The following is a 20101-nucleotide window of genomic DNA, read 5'->3' as shown; positions in this document are numbered from 1 at the left end:
GGCCTATTCAAGAGATGGCCGTTTATGTTCTTTCTATCATTTTCAACAATGAACTATATAGGCCTATGCAAGAGATGGCCGTTTATGTTCTTTCTATCATTTTCAACAATGAACTAAATCGGCTTCTGCAAGAGATGGCCGTTTATGTTCTTTCTATCATTTTCCAACAACTAAAGCAGTTTCTTTTATTGTTGTTTATTAAACATTTCCAACAATATGTTACAATTAGTTCTTCTTTCGTTTTATTAAAACATTTTTCCAACTATTTTACAATCAGTTCTTTATTTTCGTTTGTTTATTAAAACATTTTCCATCAACAATATATTAATTACTTTTTACAATTATCAAACAATAATTAAGCTTATTTTCAAGGAGTTTTTTGCACAAGTGTCACTAGTTTGGAACCAGCTTCCACTCCATACCCGTCAATGTAAATCTCTTAAGTAAATCAAGTAACTTCTAAAATCTCACCTTTTCAATAATTCTTGTTGGTCTTTTAGTGCTGTAAAACATCAGTAAATAGCGCTTTATAAAAGTTTATTATTCTTTGTATTATATAATATATATTTATAATAATATAATAATGTATATACAGTACTATAATACTTTAATGGAGACTATGTTTTCCCATATTCTATCTCCTCTTAAACCTCACAGTCGACACACTTTTTCAAACAAAAAACGTTTCAAACCCATGTCTCTGCTACATCTTTATGCCTTAACATGGGGCTCAACCATTCTTGACATCTTTACATGTCACATATCACATAGTTAGGTCGCAGAGAGGTCATAAAGACACATGTACATTGGAAGAATCTTTTAAATATATTATTTGAGTTGTAAAATTGTTGACCTATGCATTATAAAGTACAACAAACATCAACAGTTGTATTTTCTGGTTGAGTGAATCCATCTCCGAATCCAACAGTCTTAATAAGTTGAGGTTTATTATCACACATTGGACACAATTTATTCCTTATTTTGGAAGATCGCATCCAAATAATTAGATTGTACCGTTCACCATCTGCTATTGGAAGAGCACCGTGCATGTGTTGTCCTCGATGAATTAAACCATACGTTGGCTTGTGTTGTCCTCGATGAATTAAACCATACGTTGGCTTGTGGCAATATTCAGTACGCTGTGGTTCTTCTATTCCTCGTTGCTGTTAAAAACAACACAAAATTAACAAACCTGCTATGTTGCTATATAAAAGACAACCATGTCACTTGTAGATTCAACAGAGGTATACAAAAGCCAAAATGGAAGCCTAGTGTACAATATTTTATATGACTAATGTTAGATTGGCTTCAGACTGCCACCAGGAAATGACATTAAGAACACCTTGTCTTGATTCTTTATCATGTGTATGAACAGAAAAGTTCAGGTACTGAAAACAAAGCATCTGAGGGTGGTTGGGAGAATATATACAATATGATTGTCACCAATATAGATACATTTTTACTTTAAAATATTGTATTCGGGTCATAATAACAAAATCATATTGGTCATAAAGTATTACCTAAAATACAATGTAAACCATTTAATTATGGTATTCAGTGCCAAAATTATACAAATCGTTGCTTTGTTTTTTATAACCAGATACATTCAGGCATTGTTTTTACTTACATGACGCATGCCTCCAAAATACAATGAGCCCTCAGTGAAATCACTTGTAAGTGATATATTAAGAGTGACCTCTGCATTATCATAATGATAGTTAAGATCCAAATCTTCTCCAATCTTGTACTTTACAACAAAAGCTTTGTGAGAGTCTAACAAGTCTCCACCACAGTCTGGATACAAGAGCCTAGCGAGTGGAGTTATGTAATTCTGACGTAAAGGTGTGATGAAGTAGTCATCAAATCCCAATTCATTCATTAATACCTACAACATAATACATTTTGAGAATTTTAAGCAGGTCTATGCCTTACTAATAGTAGTGGCTTTTATTTTATTTTTATTTATTTTCAATCCTTCTACATAACAAAGAAATCAAATAAATTCTTTAAAAACAAAATTGATATCAAGAAGTCATAAAATACAGTAAAAATCACAATGCTTGGTCAATTGTAGATTATGGAAGTCATGTCATGTTTATGAGGGGCATTTATACCAAATGATGTTCTATGGGGTAGGGGAGTTAATATTTGAGGTGGGGTTTTTGATTAGTTTATGCAAAGCAGGGCATTTACGGTAGCCACACTTACGCCATAATTGTTCATTGTATTTGGTCTTCCTTTTGGTAAATCTGTGTTTTCAAAATGTTCTATTTCTTCTTTAAATGAATTACAAAACTCTTCAGTAAATATTGGAAAAGAGTAAATACGCTCTCCTACATAAAAAAAAAACAGTTAAATGTGAAACATAAAACGTAATTACAGTAAATATGCAAGTTTTTGAATGCCATTTTAATGAGTTATAGAACATCCATTGTTCACAAAATAACAATGCAAAAACATGTAATTTTGCCATTTTTTGTGTGCTTAACTTTTCCTTTAATGTGTTTGAAATATGCCTTTTCGTCAAATAGTTTTAATCATATAGGAAAGCCTGCTATACTAGTGTATAGCTTTGATTTTTATCTTTTACGATTACTGTTCCATGGCAGAATGAGCTTCACAATGTACAGTTATTTAAGTTAGAATCCTTTACTATTTTTTTATAGAATTTGATTACAATAGGTCAACTATCAACAAACCTTTTTCAGTACTCATGAGTTTTATCAAACTTTGCATTGATGCATTTTTCTGCTTGCTATGTTCAACCAACTTCAGAAATGTTAGGCTCAGAAATGAAATCTACAACAATTTCAATGAGAAAATAATACCATAAAGATGAAAAATTTTCCAACTATTTCAAATTTTTTAGTTAAATATCTTGACTAAATATATAACTAAAGGGGGAAGTTGTCCTTGTCAGTTGTAGTCAGGCAAATAGTCAAGCTAAACATTTGTTGTAATAGTTGTTCTTTACAAAATCAGACATGCATTCATAGTTGTATTCCATCAGCAAGGTGTAGTTAACAGGTAAAATATTCTTTTAATTTTTTTACTACTTAATTCCATACCTGTAGTTTGTATATCTCTTGATGGAGTGGTGTGTAATGTTTTAAAATTGTCTCTTTTCTCTTTAAATAATCTCGGCCAAGTGATTTTCTACGTTCTACTTCTGTTTTAACCTGAAATGAATTGTTAGTGAGATAACATGTGTTTAATAGTATGAAATAAAATAAAGAAAATATAGTTTTGCATTTGAATGTCCCACTATGGGAAAAATTTTCTGCTAGACAGGTACTGTATTCTGCTACACAGGTACCGTATTCTGATACACAGGTACCGTATTCTGATACACAGGTACCGTATTCTGCTACACAGGTACCGTATTATGCTACACATGTACCGTATTCTGCTACACATGTACCGTATTCTGCTACACACATGTGCCGTATTCTGCTACACACATGTACCGTATTCTGCTACACATGTACACTATTCTGCTACATAGGTACCGTATTCTGCTACACATGTACCATATTCTGAACACAGGTACCGTATTCTGCTACAACACACACATGAACTGTATTTTGCTACTTGTACCATTATCAGCCAGATAACTTAACATAATTACATAAATTAAAACATCAATTCCTTACGACTCTCAGAACGTCTGTGAATCCTTCTTCATTGTCACACCCTTTGTTTTTAATAATCTACAAAATAATACACAAACAATTCACATTTTATTATTAATATTATATGTACTATACAGTAGCTCCAATTTGAAGCTTGTTTCTCTCTATTTCCCATTCACATTTAAATTACATACCATATAATATGTACTCACTCAGTGCTTAAACGGAGCACTTATGATGGAAACTACAGTACTACCGTACCATCATAATGCATAACTTGTTAATTTTGACCTGTGCATGTAAATTATAAAAATACTCCTATATATAGTAACATATAGCTAATCAAGTCGCCCCATCGCAAAGTCGCCCCTTACACAGTCGCCCCATCGCAAAGTCGCCCCATCGCAAAGTCGCCCCATCACAAAGTCGCCCCAAAACGTTAAAAATGATACACAAAACACGGAGCGTGTAGGCATAAAAGGGGAAGCCCCGCTATGTAGTCTCAGGTCACACGATCGGCACGCACCCCCCCCCCCCATCATCAGAGAGGAAACCCCGACAATCACTCCGCGGTCGCACTAGCGTGCTACAGTGGCGGATCTAGGATCTGACGAGGGGGGGGGGGGGTGGCCACGAAAGTGGCAAACGAGGTGCGGGGGAGGGTTTGGGAGGGGGTGTCCCCCTCCCGAGTTTCCGAAAATTTTTGAAAAAATAGATGCTTACACACTGTTTAATAGGCTAGAGAAACTGTTTCCATCACACTTAATAACAAATATTACATAATGTAAATTTAAATACATCCTTCCTAAATACTGTACGGATCTTTTTCGACGAACTAATAATAAACTTTGATCGAAAAACCTTCAAACAAAATGAACATTTGGTTGCGGTACTCCGAAAATGCCTCGATAGAGTGCATGTGTTGTGTACCGTGTTTTGGTGGTCTGTTAACCTCAGAGATATATATACCCTACAGCCGGGTGAATAACTCAATGTAATTTGGTATACAATGATCGCAGTAATCGCCGTGTCTATAACACAAATCAAAAAACGCCAAATACGCCACATACTTTTTTCGGCCGTCCCGTGTACATACAAGACATTTCATGTTTATTTTATGCCTATAAAATAATAAAAGAACACCATGTTTCTCGTTTATTTTTATCGTTTATACTGCATACCATAATATTATACAAAAAACTTTCATGCGCGAGAAAAAAGTTCCCGATATTACACTCCACTCAGGGGTGTAAATATACCACGCTAACGCTTGTGCACACACAGACCAGGCAATGGAAAATGGTGTATTTTGGAGAGTGATGACGTCAGCATTCACACGAGGAGCGAGCTTGACAACGTGACGCTGGTAGTTTTAGGAGTGCGTGTGTTTTGAAAATGGGTATTTTCCGAAGATTGTAAATCGTGTTTTCTTTTTAAACTCTTGAATTCATAATAGTAATTGAGCTCTTAGCTCTTTCACTGTGTAGGCCTATTTACACAGAACTATTAATGCTAACCCTAGCTCTAGTAGGGCCTAGCTAGCTAGGCCTACTCTTCTTCTTAATTAAAAGATTAATCCACGTCTAGTGACGGTCAATCGCGATTAGGTTGCATCTTTCTTTTTTTTTTTGAGAATTAAGGGGGGTGGCTAGCCACCCTATTCACCCCCCCCTAGATCCGCCACTGTGCTAGCTTACCAGAGGGAAACCCCCGTAATTACACCGCCGTTGTCGCACTACAACGGGAAACCCCGCCGGAGTTTTACGATGATATCAGCAGTCGCGTTTGAAATTTTCGGTCGCGTTTAATTTTGGTCGCGATAAAATGATGTTATACGATCTAGATTATTTTACTTTGGTCGATGAATATTTATTATTATTATTACTATTAGGGCTATATTAATAATTTATTTTTGTTTTTATTTTACAGGTCAGTATGATGAAAAAGATGCGTGCCTTAAAAAATGACAATTTGTAAACATAGTTTAAGATTATAGTATTATCCAGCATAATGTCATTTAACAGTACATAATTATTTAAATGTGAAATATTTTATAGGAAACGTAGACTGCGTCCCCGGCTGCGTCTGTGTCTTTTATTTTATATGCAACAAATTACGTAAAACAATTTATTTATAAACATTCAGTTTACTATTATATACATAGTATTACAATGAACAATTGATTGTAAGCCTGGAAAGGCAATCCCATCATTATATCCATTATAAAATTGCATCATATCACCACTATATGTCGTAAATAATGACGTGCGTGTGTGTAGGCCTATTCGTCGTACGTCCGTGTACGTATTATTCCGTGCCTCTTCACTGTCTTGTTTAATTTAAAATTAAATAAACACCCGATATGAGGATATTTATTAGGCATGATAATTAGAATGTTCTATAACCAAAAGGGTTGAAAAGAATTTCTTCAGTAAAATGATCATTGTGCTGTTGAATAAAAGGCGACTCGCCATCTGAAACATTCTCTGAAACCAATCGGAGCTGCGCCTTCTGGTATCTGTTTCCTCACACAGCTGCTACGTCTTTCTGCTGACCGTCGGGGATTCCCCTTTTTAAAAAACACGCACACGATACTGTACGATGGTTTTTCCATGGTCAAAATGTAGCGTTTTAAATTTTACTAAAATACCTGCATGTAAAACAATCATATCGGCGATGAAATCCTTTTTTTTTTCTTCATTTTGAAAAGTCATTATAAAATTAAGACACGTACATAACTTGTCAATAAATGTAAAATGATCAATAAGTAGCCTATAACACTCATTGTCTTACAACACAGTTATTCAATTGTTTTAACTACTGTAAATCTATACGAAGGCCTACTAGTACTACACATTTATACATTTAGGCCTATTATTATCCTAAAAAATGAGCTGGTATCCACGCGTAGGTTGAAGAAAGATTCGTAATTGTGGCTCTGGTAACTAATTTTAAAATCATATTAAATTAACATTTTCGAAACTATAAATCAGGGATAATCCGGCGACTGTGCCGGGGCGACTTTGTTTTGGGGCGACTTTGCGATGGGGCGACTTGACTGGATCCCTAATAGACTAACTAAAGGCCTATATCATAAATTCATATATGTAAAGTTTTCAGTATGGCTACAGCGGCAAAAATCTAATTTCCAAAATAAAGGCCTAGCTATGACGTCTATGGTAGGCTAGGGTTAGTTTAGACAGGCCACTACTAGGGGTGTCAGATGAAATCGGTCGCGCTTGAAATCGGTCGCGTTTGAAATCGGTCGCGATAAAATCAACTTCCGGTATTTTGTATGGCGCGCCGCTAGAGCTATACTTTTGATTATATCGGTCGCGTTTGAAATCGGTCGCGCTATTTTGTATGGATCGAGCGGGATGCATGCTAGAGCGGGATATACATTTTTCGTTTATATAGATTTAATTGATATTTTTAAGGAACTAGATTATTTATGTGGATATTTGTTACTTGGTTAATAAATATTTATTATTAATCATTAATTAATTTTTTTTTTTGTATTTCACAGGTCTCGGAGAAGGACGGTGTCTTTTCAAAATGGCCATTTCTAAACACGTTTAAATATTATATTAGGCATAATGTTATATTATGCATATAATAATGTACCTCTATTTATATGTACTGTAATTAATATTTATTATATAGAGAATATACGTTTGTCGTGTCTTTTATTATGCAAACAATTACGTATGGTTTTAGGATATTAATAAAATATATAGATAATATGCCGATGATAGATGTGAGAATAATAATGTATGGATAATAAAGGTGGACACAATTCTCAAAGAGGTAATCTGCACTGATATTTAAACGTTTAGATTTACGAACGGCGTATGAATGCGAGACACTGAGTTGCACTTACTTAATTATTTACATTAAATGATTATTATAAATGAAGAAAAAAATAAAAAATATTCAAATTAAAATCTATAGTATCGCCGACGTATATACGTATAAATCATACTGTCAAATTATAGAAAAAGTGCTTTATTCGGAATTATTATGGATAAGCAAGCCTGTGAGCTACAGCGATTTAATTGCTTTTGCTTATCCTTGCCTCCTTACATTTTCACGTGTCTTGATTTGGTTACCTATGTTTTAAATGTATTTCGATTTTAAAGGCTAAATAAACTTAATGAATGAACATGATCTCATAATCGCGTCGAGCATCTATAGCTCATTGGATCGTTTCACAAAAACCATTACGCGGACCAGGCTACGTTAGCGTTACGGTTAGGCAATTTGGTTTTGACAAGCAATTACTGTCAGTGCTTTGTAAGTTATTGTGATTTTATTGCCCTGGAGTGTCATTTGAGCCACAAGTTCTAACTACAAGTCCTGCCCACTGGAGGTTGGTCTAACCTAAGATGATTCGCATGGAAGAGCTTGAGTCATTCTCTTAAGTTTGGCCTCGATGACCTTTGCGCAGGCTACCTAGAATTCTCATGGGCCATTAAATATTCAGTTTCAACTTTTAGATTTTATGTGGTTTGAGACTTTGTTGAGCATTTTTAAAAATGTTTATAGGCCTACTACAGTAGATAATATTAATATTTAATCAAAGATAAGAACAATAATTCAATATACATTGAGATATAAATGATGTAAAATAAACCATAAAGATTAATACAATAAACTACAAATAGCCAATTTTTTTGTTTTAATGGAAAAAATGATTGACCTATGAAAGAACCCTAAAATAAACATATAAACAAAAATAAACGCCAAGTGATGATAACCAATTTAAATTAATACACATTCAAAAGTTTTATCATCATGTAAATAATTGTCTTAAATTAAAAATGAAAGATATATTTAGGTTAACAAATTGAATATAATATGTTTCCTTTTTTCTTATCACTCTTGAAAAGTAATGTTAATTGTTATCTGTTATCTGCCAGAGTCACATGTTCTGACCCTTTCCTTCATTTGTTTAGCTCTGTTGATGAATACTCTGATACTTTTTTTCGTAAAATGCTACAAATAAGTGTGTATGTTTTTTACCCTGCCACTGTTTTAGTACAACACAATTTTGTGTACCCTGCCACTGTTTTGATGATCCCTGCCACCGTTTTTGTATCCCTGCAATCTTATTTTTTTCCCAGAAACTTTGTATACAACACAAGTTTTTGTATCCTAGACCACTGTTTTGTACCCTGACACCGTTTTTGTTCCCTGCTACTGTACTGTTTTTGTACCCTGCCACCGTTTTTGTACCCTGCTACTGTTTTTGTACCATGCCCCAGTTTTTGTACCCAGCTGCCATCGTGTTTGTACCCTGCCACTGTTTTTGTACCCTGCCACTGTTTTTATACCCTGCCACCGTTTTTGTACCCTGAGACTGTTTTTGTACCCTGCCACCGTTTTTGTATCCTGCCACCGTTTTTGTATCCCTGCCACCGTTTTTGTACCACTGTCATCGTCTTTTTTCCCAGACACTTTGTATACAACACAAGTTTTTGTACCATAGACCACTGCTTGTCATACCCTGTCTCTGTTTTTGTACCCTGATACCGTTTTTGTACCATGTCACCGTTTTTGTACCCTGCCACTATTTTTGTACCTTGCCACTGTTTTTGTACCTTGCCACTGTTTTTGTACCCATCTGCCATCGTTTTTGTACCCTGCCACCGTTTTTGTACCCAGCTGCCATCGATTTTGTACTGCCACCGTTTTTGTACCCTGCCACTTTTTTTGTACCCTGCCACCGTTTTTGTACCCTGCCACTGTTTGTGTACTTTGCCACTGTTTATGTACCCTGCGACTGTTTTTGTACCCAGCTGCCATCGTTTTTGTACCCTGCCATCGTTTTTGTACCCTGCCACCGTTTTTGTACCCTGCCACTGTTTTTGTACCCTGCCACCGTTTTTGTATCCTGCCACCGTTTTTGTACCCTGCCACTGTTTTGTACCGAGCTGCTATCGTTTTTATACCCTGCCACCGTTTTTGTACCCTCCACTGTTTTTGTACCCTGCTCATTTTTGTACCCAACTGCCATCAATGTTGTACCCTGCCACTGTTTTTGTACCCTGCCACTTTTTTTGTACCCAGCTGCCATCGTTTTTGTACCCTGCCACTGTTTGTACCCTTCCACCAGGCCCTTCCAGCCTTTTTAACACTGCCTGACCTACAAAGATATTTTAAGTCATTTTGTGAAAGATATACTTTCCCATTAAATTAAATAAATGGAATATCACAACCACTAAGTATTTATTCCTGTATAAGGTCAGCAATCAGATTTCCCGCGAACTATTGTATAAAATTAGTGACGCTGTTTTTGTACACTGCCACCGTTTTTGTACCCTGCCACCGTTTTTGTACCCTGCCACTGTTTTTGTACCCAGCTGCCATCGTTTTTGTACCCTGCCATCGTTTTTGTACCCTGCCACCGTTTTTGTACCCTGCCACTGTTTTTGTACCCTGCCACCGTTTTTGTATCCTGCCACCGTTTTTGTACCCTGCCACTGTTTTTGTACCGAGCTGCTATCGTTTTTGTACCCTGCCACTGTTTTTGTACCCTGCCACTTTTTTTGTACCCAGCTGCCATCGTTTTTGTACCCTGCCACCGTTTTTGTACCCTGCCACCGTTTTTGTACCCTTCCACTATTTTTGTACCCTGCCACTGTTTTTGTACCCATCTGCCATCGTTTTTGTACCCTGCCACCGTTTTTGTACGCTGCCACTGTTTTTGTACCCTGTTACTGTTTTTGTACCCAGCTGCCATCTATTTTGTACCCTGTCACCGTTTTTGTACCCTGCCACTGTTTTTGTACCCTGCTACTGTTTTTGTACCCTTCTACTGTTTTTGTACCCAGCTGCCATCTATTTTGTACCCTGTCACCGTTTTTGTACCCTGCCACTGTTTTTGTACCCTGCTACTGTTTTTGTACCCTGCCACTGTTTTTGTACCCTGCTACTGTTTTTGTACCCTGCTACTGTTTTTGTACCCTGCTACTGTTTTTGTACCCAGCTGCCATCGATTTTGTACCCTGCCACCGTTTTTGTACCCTGTCGCTGTTTGTGTACTCTGCCACTGTTTTTGTACCCTGCCACTGTTTTTATACCCTGCCACCGTTTTTGTACCCAGTCAATGTTTTTGTACAAAACAATTTTTTCTTACATAGTTGTTTTTTTTTCATCTACATGCATATTTATTTCATACAATTATAATACGTTTATGTTTACTAAATCCATCCCATGGGTTTGTCCCATTTTATTTTTCTTTGGATTTATCTATGCAAACATATTTTCATTTAAACAATGCATATTCTCTGTTATACTAATTACTTACTAACTTTTTACTGTTAACATTATATTTTCCTCATCCTTTAACATTGATTTTTTTGCTATTTAAATGTTTACAAAATTTATTTCCAACAGATTATCCTTTTTTGCATCTACAGTATAACCCATCAAAGTTTCATTTAACTTTTTTTTTCTTATGTGGGTTCATTCAATTTTTAATTATTCATGATCTAACGTTATTACATAAAAGGTGGTGGTCAAGCTAGCTCTGCAGGTGACGGCCGCCGCATGCATATCTCGCCAGTTTCCCGTATTCTTATGTTGTTCGTTTTGGTAAATATGCGGCTGAACATGTATCCAAACGCGTAAATAGCGCTGTGCTCTGATGGGGCTTCGACACCAGAAATTACTTCTGGTGCAGTCCATGGAAAGCATTTCTTCCACCTAATCTTCTCCTCCGATGACAACTTTAAAGGAGTAGGCCTACTCCGTCCGGTCCGAAACGCCTTGCCATAATCTATTGTTACAGGTATAAATTAATTTTACCATCAATCATGAAGCACGCACCACGTTATTACCTGTAAGAGAAAAGACAATTGGGAAAATGAGAAAATAATTGTAAAATAATCACTGAATTGTGTATGGTATAATTGAATTTAATGTATGATAATGAAAAATTAGTGGCTTAATAAAAAAAAAAATTACGCATAGGCCTATAACAGATTCTTATTATTGATATCATTATGGACATAATCCTGAGTTGTGGAAATTAGGATATTTTATACGAATATATATTAGGCCTACTGATATACTGTAAATAAGACCTCTTTAGTCCTACTTCACACGTTTACGTAGATCTATCTGATAAGAATTTGTTAATTATTTTATTTTTATCGGCACGTTGATTTCTACCTACCATGCAAACGCATGCAGCAAGTCAGATTTTCCTCCACAATGAATCTTCCGAGAAAGATCTTTTATTTATTTTCGATGCGCTTCCATTCAATTTTAAAATCGCTTTGATGCCTGCCGCCTCAATCCATCAAGAGGGATGGCGGGGGATATTTGAACTCCATGGTATATCTGGCTTAGGCCAAACCCTTTTGCGATTAATTCTTTCTAATAGTTCTGTTGTAGGCTACATTTTTTTCCACGCTCGTCGTTTATATTATCAAGTAGACGGTCATTGATGACCGAGTCTACGCATTTATCTCGTATAAAATCGCGTAGAGTTATCAAATTTAAATTGTGTTTATTTGTATCAATTATGTATGTTTGTTGCTGCTGTACATTGTCTACAAGATGTCCACCACCCAACAACAGGTGAATAAAACATGAAACACTAATATGATTGATTGACTATCAATCCATTTTGTTCCCAAAAATGTGAAAGATATATACTTTCCCATTAAATTTAATAAATTGAATATCACACGGCCATCCCAATTCCCTAACAAAACTATTGTTCATGTTTAAAAGTATTTATTTAATGTGTCTGTAGTTCTAGTTAAATTGCTTTGCATAAAGCAGCATTGAGAAATATTTAGATTATTATTATAAACAACCACTAAAGTATTTATTCCTGTACAAGGTCAGAAATCAAATTTCCCGCAAACTATTTTATAAAATCAGTGACCTATCTAATAGTAAATTGATTGGTTAATACCCAGTCAGTGAGGACCTGATTGACAAGCAGTGCCTGTTTGCTATTGGTCATTGGTAAGAGGAAGTTGAAAATGGACAGCAAGTTATTCTTAACACTTGCAGTCCTAAATAAACACGCTGGCATTTTTATTACACCACAGAGTATTATTCCTGTCAACTTATACCACAATTGACATGTTGAGGGGATAGGTCATCCACTGATTCAGTGGATGCCAAACGTAACGCTAAAGTAGCCTGGTCCGTGTAATGACACGTGCAGGAGGCCTATAGACCTTTCAAATGTATGGTTATTAGTAATAGACGTCATCTTTACCTCGCCATGGACAACGATCGTACGTGTTTTCTCCATGATTTGACACACTACTAGTGCGTGTTTTTTAAAAAGGGGAATCCCCGTCAGCAAAATAACGTATTGTTAGAGGAAACAGCTGCACGATCATAGAAGGCGCATCTCCAATATGGCTTATTCGGGGGTTTATTTCAGTAACTCGCCTGTTAACCATCCGCATATAATGATCATTTTACTAAAAACTATTTTAAACATTAGAAATAAAAACATACACGTGATTTGCCTCAACAATAATCATTATACACTTAGAAAATAGAAATAAAAATAAGGTGATCGAATAGTATGTTGTTAACGACATGATATAATCAGTCACAGTATGCATAAGTATAAAAATGGATACGCTGGCTTTACGGGCTATATTGTAAACATTCTTGTTTTTAAATAAATTGTTCTCTTTTACGTAATTGTTTGCGTAATAAAAGACACGACAGACGTATATTCTCTATATAATATATTAATTACAGTACATATTAATAGAGGTAAATTATTATATGCCTAATAAATATAACATTTCATTATGCCTAATATAATATTTAAACGTGTTTAGAAATGGTCATTTTGAAAAGATACAGTCCTTCTCCGAGACCTGTGAAATACAAAAAAAAAATTAATTTAATGATTGATAATAAATATTTATTAACCAAGTAAAAAATATCCACATAAATAATCTAGTTCCTAAAAAATATCAATTAAATATATATAAACGAAAAATGTATATCCCGTTCTAGCATGCATCCCGCTCGATCCATACAAAATAGCGCGACCGATTTCAAACGCGACCGATATCATCAAAAGGATTATAGCTCTAGCGGCGCGCCATACAAAATACCGGAAGTTGATTTTATCGCGACCGATTTCAAACGCGACCGATTTCAGACGCGACCGATTTCATCGTAAACCCTACTAGGCTAGGCTAGTTCTACTTAATTAACTAGGACCAGACCAAGTTCTGCTGTCTAGGCCTACCCTAGCTAGGCCTAGTACCAAAGAACTTTATAAGTTCTTTGCTAGTACTACTAGGCCTAGTACAAAGATTTGGCAGCAACAGGTTTTACCGGTTTCCAAATATCAGCAAATATTTTATCATCTATATACGTCACATGCAGTTTAAACTTAGGTAAAAATATGTTATGGGTGTAGTAACAGCTACAAACATAGAAGCTCTTTCTATCATCAAGACTCATTTTATTTTCTAGGCCTACGTAACTGTATGCTTACTGTTCTGTAGCCTAGCTAAAGCTTGGCTTGTGGCGTGTGATTGATTGATCGCAAAAATCATAGCAAAAAACATTGTGTAATTAAATAGCTGTTGTTTATTTTAAGGTCACCGAGTCATAACAGAGAGGGCGGTACACAGCGGTTTTTTTATTTTTTTATTAGATACTTTATTATAGGTGGCGCGCGCGGCGGTGTTTTTGAAAAAAAAAAAAGGAACTGTTGGTTTTGGGTAAGTGAGAGAGGAGGCGCGCCTATCAAAATGACAACTATTTTGATGGAAAACAGCAATAATTACATTCCAGTAGGCAAAAAAGTAAGTTACTAAATTAATGCAATTACTAGGCGGCGCCTAGCTAGGCTAGGTACAGGCAATTATGTAGGATAATGCAGGTCAGGTGCAATAAATCTAGGCCTAGGCTAGGGCCAGCCAGGCTAGCCTATACTCCTCCTCTAGGCTATCAATCATAGCCTAGCTAGTAGCCTACTAGGCCTAGGCTAGGTAGGTAGGCCTGGGTAGGGTATTATTGGGTGCAGGTCAAGTCAGCCCCACGTCAAGTCGGCTTCAACTCAACTCGGCCTCAAGTCAACTTGGCCTCACGTCAACTCGGCCAAAAACTAATCGGTCAACTCGGCCACAATAAAGTATGGAACGCAAAAAGTACTTAATGTTATTATGATTATTACTAGGCCTAGGCCTATCCACTCTAAAAAATGAAGAAATGAAAAATATAATATAATAATATCATATAAAAAAATGAACTCATTGCCGATATGAATAGAAGTACCCGCGTGTTACAAAAACATGTGCAGGTAGGCCTATTGCATTTAGTAAATCGAAGACGGAGGCCTAGGTTCCATCACATTTGGCCATAGAAAAAATGATCGTACATCGTTTTTGTCCATACTTTGCGTTTTAAAAAAAGGGGAATCCCCCGGTCAGCGAAAACACATAGCAGTTGTAGATATCGAAAAAGCTGCCAAATGCACAGGGAGGCGCAGCTACGAATTGTTTTCAATTGTGCAATTTGAAATTTTATTAAACGTAAATAAAGGAAAGTTGGTGAAATCATTCCTGTTTTTGTTGCTAAATATATTATTGTCTAAATATTAATATTCATTAAAAGTCAGAATTATTCATAGTTAAAAAATTGTGAAGAAATATTATTTTATCAATCCTCTTCATTTGCACTTTTTGCGTTCCATACTTTAATGGGGCCGAGTTGACCGATTATTTTTTGGCTGAGTTGACGTGAGGCCGAGTTGACTTGAGGCCGACTTGACGTGGGGCCGACTTGACTTGGGGTTTACTTGGGGCCGACTTGACTTTGGCCGAGACGGTTTAGGGCCGACTTGGATCGAAATCGTATTATTACTATATTAGGCCTAACCGAAGTCTAGGCCGGTTATCACAGTAAAATTTTTTTATTTGCTGCCCGATCGTCTTGGGCCCAGAAAATGTGGTCCCGATCGTCTCATGCGTTGGCCCGATCGTCTCATGTGTTAGGAACCAGTTTGGTCTCTATCGTCTCATTTGCTGGGCCCGATCGTATTAGCGCAGGGCCCAATGTGGTAGTTTTATGTTTGATATATGGTCAAATCGATGTTTTATTTTGGTTCCAATAAAATCGGGTGTTCGGTATGGAGCGTTGTTGATTGCTGGTTCTGGTCAATATTTGTTTGGTACTATATATAAGGGATGAATGTTTATTTAGGCCTAAGCTTTTTGGGCTATCCTGCAAAATCTTTTATAATTGTATTATTTGTAATGTCAGTAATTTATGTTATCACTTTCTTTTGTATGTATTTTTTATGATGATTTTCTAATCAATTCAAATCAAATCAGACCGACTACACTTTTCTGCAAAAGCCTGTTCCTAGTACTTAGTACTGTAGGCAGGCCTGTCTAGGCTATAATAGTAGTATAGGGCCAAATGACCATTTAAATTCCTAGCTAGGCTAGGTCACAACTGGTTATATGTTCATAAAAATTTGTTTGTAAAAATTTAGCATTTCGCTATTTTTTTCAGATTATTACCAAAAATAGGCCTAGATGCATTCCACCACAAGTTAAAAAGAAACCAGCATGTCGTTTCAAAAAGGTAAAGGAAAATGCTGTTGATATTCTCTCTGTCATGCATAGTAGGCCTACTTTAGTAGACCTGAAGTGAAAATTCTGACACTTGGCACAGTTAGTCATTAGGGTATTAAAACATGGAATGAAATGGTTGCCCACACATGGCTGGTTAATTTACTAATTCCATCCGTCTAGCCCTTCTTTAAGTCAGTAGATTGTTTAAAAATAATACGTACATGTGCAACGTTTCAACTTGTTTTTAATAAGTCTTCATCTGGCAACTGACTAGATGTTAGTAGTTGCTAGGAGTACTGTAGCTTTGCTAGTTGTAGATTAGCGCCCCCTAAAAAGGCAAAGAACTTCGGAAAATCACAGACTATTACAAATTACAAATAGTCATTGCCTGACTTGTTAAAAACAAGTTGAAACGTCACACATGTACGTATTCATGAATGGTTTTAACATAAAGAATTATATACAGAATAATTACTATTAGATCCTTCAAAATGAAACACATCCTCTTTTCAATACATATTTTAGTCCTCAAAGCTCCAAATGAATAATTTATTATGAAAGCTGTTAGACTTTACAAAAATTACTCTTTAGCAATAATTTGTATAGATGTGTATTTTAAATGTTTGTTTTAAATGTTTGTTTACATTTGTGAGTCTGCCACAACCAAAAGAATCAGATTGTGGATAATAAAAGTTGATTGAATTGAATAATGAACTGTTTACTGTACTTTCAGGGGTTAATGGTGTGGATACATGAGGAAAAAGAGGTTTGGGTTCCAGCGTGTGTTAATTCATGTTTTAGTGATGGCAAGATTATAGTAGGTATCCCAATGAAAGCGCACAGAGGGGTATCACTTTTGAAATATTGACGAAATTCGAAAAAGTAGTATGACTTTGATGTTAAATAAATCGTATTCAGTCTTAATTAATACTTACAAAATTTATATTGTTTGAAAGTACTTGTTTTAATCTATGTATAAGTGTGTTTATAATTAAAATTAATGAATTAGTTGCCGAGAAAATGCGATTTTAAAACGGTTCTAAAATCCCGTCGAGCCGATTTCCGCGCGTTGAAAACCTCATCGGAAAATCCCCATCAGTTTTCAAAACACGATCGCACGATTACCATTGGAGCTAGCGGATTAATTTTTGTTGTATGTTATCAGGCTTTAAATAAGCTTTAATTTGATACGAAAATCGTCTTCTATAAATAGGTTTTTCGTAACGAAAAGTCAATTTTTGTGACAAAAATCCAATTTTGATTCACCGTTTATGGAAAAATATTATGGATTTTGGTATTAAATTATAGCTAAATCTACATTGAAATCGATAAAACATAGTTTACAAACGTATTGTGCATGGTAATTGAGCGAACTACATTTTAAAATGGTGCATGAGGCGTAAATCCCGTTCAAAATTTTAAAGATCCAACCATTATAATCCGGTGAATATTGTAGTGAGTAAAATATTGTACTCTAAAATACGCGCGTGTTTGTTGTGGCGTTTTCCGTTAAATACATTAATGCACCCTATCAGCGAATGGTACGTTCCATATTTTGAACACGTTGTTTAGTTTTCCTCGCTCGAGTTCGACCGGCTCGACGCGAGATGTGTGACAGCAGCGATGTCGGAGATTGACATGTCCTTTTCCGTCGTAGAATATCTGGTTTTACACATTAATTTAACAACTTAAAATTGATGTAATGTGCGGAAGATTTATTATGCAAGTATACAATGCAAATGCGTTAGGTTAAAATGTACCGAGGAAATTTATTAAGCTAATTTACCAACGTTACATTTGACTCTGTATACGGCGGCCGAAAGTCATTAACTGCGACCGAAATACTTTAACGGAGCGACTACTGATCGCGAGTAAGCCGTGACTTGGCCTAAACTTTAGCTCCGTATTTCAATTTAATAACGTAATAATACGAAAAGAAAACAATTTTTATAATGTTATATATACTATTCAGGTAAACAATTAATTGTTTTAATTAACATAAAATGAGTTTATTTTGACCCATATTGTGCGTTTGCCTTAAAAGAGCATATCTTACTTAGCAGCCCGGCTTAGATTTGGTGTCATAATCATATGGGCCTAAAATCTTGTTTTACGTATTCAAAAGTTATATATAATAGTATTTATGATTGAAATTATAAATATAAAGTATATTAAAATATTCTAATAATTATACTTACCGAAAATTAGTGTAAAAGAAAAGAAACAGTACACACCGTTTTTAACATACTTTTTCATTTTTTCTTTTTATAATTTTAAATTTCACCATTAAAAAAATTTTTTTTTTTCATATACACATCTAAAATATATTTATTAATGAAATATACACTACATTCTAACAAGTACAAAAAAAATTAAATGAATTAGTACAGTAGTTCAAAAGTTACAGATCATTGAAAAATAGCAGTTTTTTCATTTTTTAGGGAATTCCAGCAAAAATGGGCGTTAAATGCTTTCCTACCACTTTGCGGACCAATAATTTAAAAAATAGGTTTCGTTGAGGCTCCAAAAAAAATAGAGTTGTACAACTCTGTGATATCTATAGGTTTAACAAAATTCAAAACTTTTAACTAATTATTGTAAAAGTTATAACCTTTTAAAAATGCTTCCAATTTCAACTGCAAAAAACACCATTTTTAGGCAAAAAATCGTATATTTTTTTACCACTTTAAATAACCATAACTTTAGAACGGGTAATCGGATTTCAATCATTTAAATCGCAAAATGCTAATTACATTAAGTTCTTTATGGTTAACTGAAAGAAAATGTAAAAAAATTAATCTGAATTTTTTCATTGGGATACCTAATTATAGTCACTAAATATAATGGCCAGGTAAGAGGTTTGGGTTCCAGCGTGTGTTAACTGTTAGTTCATGTTTTAGTGATGGCAAGATTATAGTCACTAAATCTAATGGCCAGGTAAGAGGTTTGGGTTCCAGCGTGTGTTAATTCATGTTTTAGTGATGGCAAGTTTATAGTCACTAAATCTAATGGCCAGGTAAGAGGTTTGGGTTCCAGCGTGTGTTGATTCATGTTTTAGTGATGGCAAGATTATAATCACTAAATCTAATGACCAGGTAAGAGGTTTGGGTTCCAGCATGTGTTAATTCATGTTTTAGTGATGGCAAGATTACAGTCACTAAATCTAATGGCCAGGTAAGAGGTTTGGGTTCCAGTGTGTGTTGATTCATGTTTTAGTGATGGCAAGATTATAGTGACTAAATCTAATGGCCAGGTAAGAGGTTTGGGTTCCAGCGTGTGTTAATTCATGTTTAGTGATGGCAAGATTATAGTCACTAAATCTAATGGCCAGGTAAGAGGTTTGGGTTCCAGCGTGTGTTAATTCATGTTTTAGTGATGGCAAGATTATAGTCACTAAATCGAATGGCCAGGTAAGAGGTTTGGGTTCCAGCATGTGTTAATTCATGTTTTAGTGATGGCAAGATTATAGTCACTAAATCTAATGGCCAGGTAAGAGGTTTGGGTTCCAGCATGTGTTGATTCATGTTTTAGTGATGGAAAGATTATAGTGACTAAATCTAATGGCCAGGTAAGAGGTTTGGGTTCCAGCGTGTGTTAATTCATGTTTAGTGATGGCAAGATTATAGTCACTAAATCTAATGGCCAGGTAAGAGGTTTGGGTTCCAGCGTGTGTTAATTCATGTTTTAGTGATGGCAAAATTATAGTCACTAAATCGAATGGCCAGGTAAGAGGTTTGGGTTCCAGCATTTGTCAATTCATGTTTTAGTGATGGCAAGATTATAGTCACTAAATCTAATGGCCAGGTAAGAGTTTTGGGTTCCAGCATGTGTTGATTCATGTTTTAGTGATGGCAAGATTATAGTCACTAAATCTAATGGCCAGGT

The 20101-nt window shown here is 35.4% G+C and overlaps 1 protein-coding gene and 1 long non-coding RNA gene across 3 annotated transcripts; one reads left to right on the top strand and one right to left on the bottom strand.

Annotated features, from left to right (window-relative positions):
• Window positions 1-130: 130 nt before the first annotated feature.
• Window positions 131-14156, bottom strand: LOC140045037 (2-oxoglutarate and iron-dependent oxygenase domain-containing protein 2-like). 2 transcript variants are annotated; one of them, XM_072089769.1, is made up of 7 exons: window positions 13965-14156; window positions 3654-3710; window positions 3069-3179; window positions 2700-2799; window positions 2209-2333; window positions 1628-1885; window positions 131-1163 (listed from the first exon to the last, which is right to left on the bottom strand). In XM_072089769.1, exons 1-7 carry the CDS (start codon window positions 14091-14093, stop codon window positions 861-863), a joined length of 1083 nt encoding a protein of 360 aa, XP_071945870.1. In that variant the 5' UTR covers window positions 14094-14156; the 3' UTR covers window positions 131-860. The 2 variants fall into 2 exon arrangements, with proteins under 2 accessions (XP_071945870.1, XP_071945871.1); XM_072089770.1 differs by lacking the exon at window positions 3654-3710 and having other exon boundaries at window positions 132-1163.
• A 231-nt stretch (window positions 14157-14387) lies between these two features.
• LOC140045039 (uncharacterized) lies at window positions 14388-16994 on the top strand. The gene is made up of 3 exons (XR_011844529.1): window positions 14388-14440; window positions 16155-16226; window positions 16950-16994. It is a non-coding gene; the product is annotated as an uncharacterized lncRNA (long non-coding RNA).
• Window positions 16995-20101: the final 3107 nt, after the last annotated feature.

Source organism: Antedon mediterranea, chromosome 3, assembly GCF_964355755.1.
Source record: "Antedon mediterranea chromosome 3, ecAntMedi1.1, whole genome shotgun sequence".
Classification (NCBI taxonomy): Eukaryota; Metazoa; Echinodermata; class Crinoidea; order Comatulida; family Antedonidae; genus Antedon; species Antedon mediterranea.
Note: the sequence above shows the minus strand (reverse complement) of the source record. Positions and strands in the feature narration are given on the sequence as shown.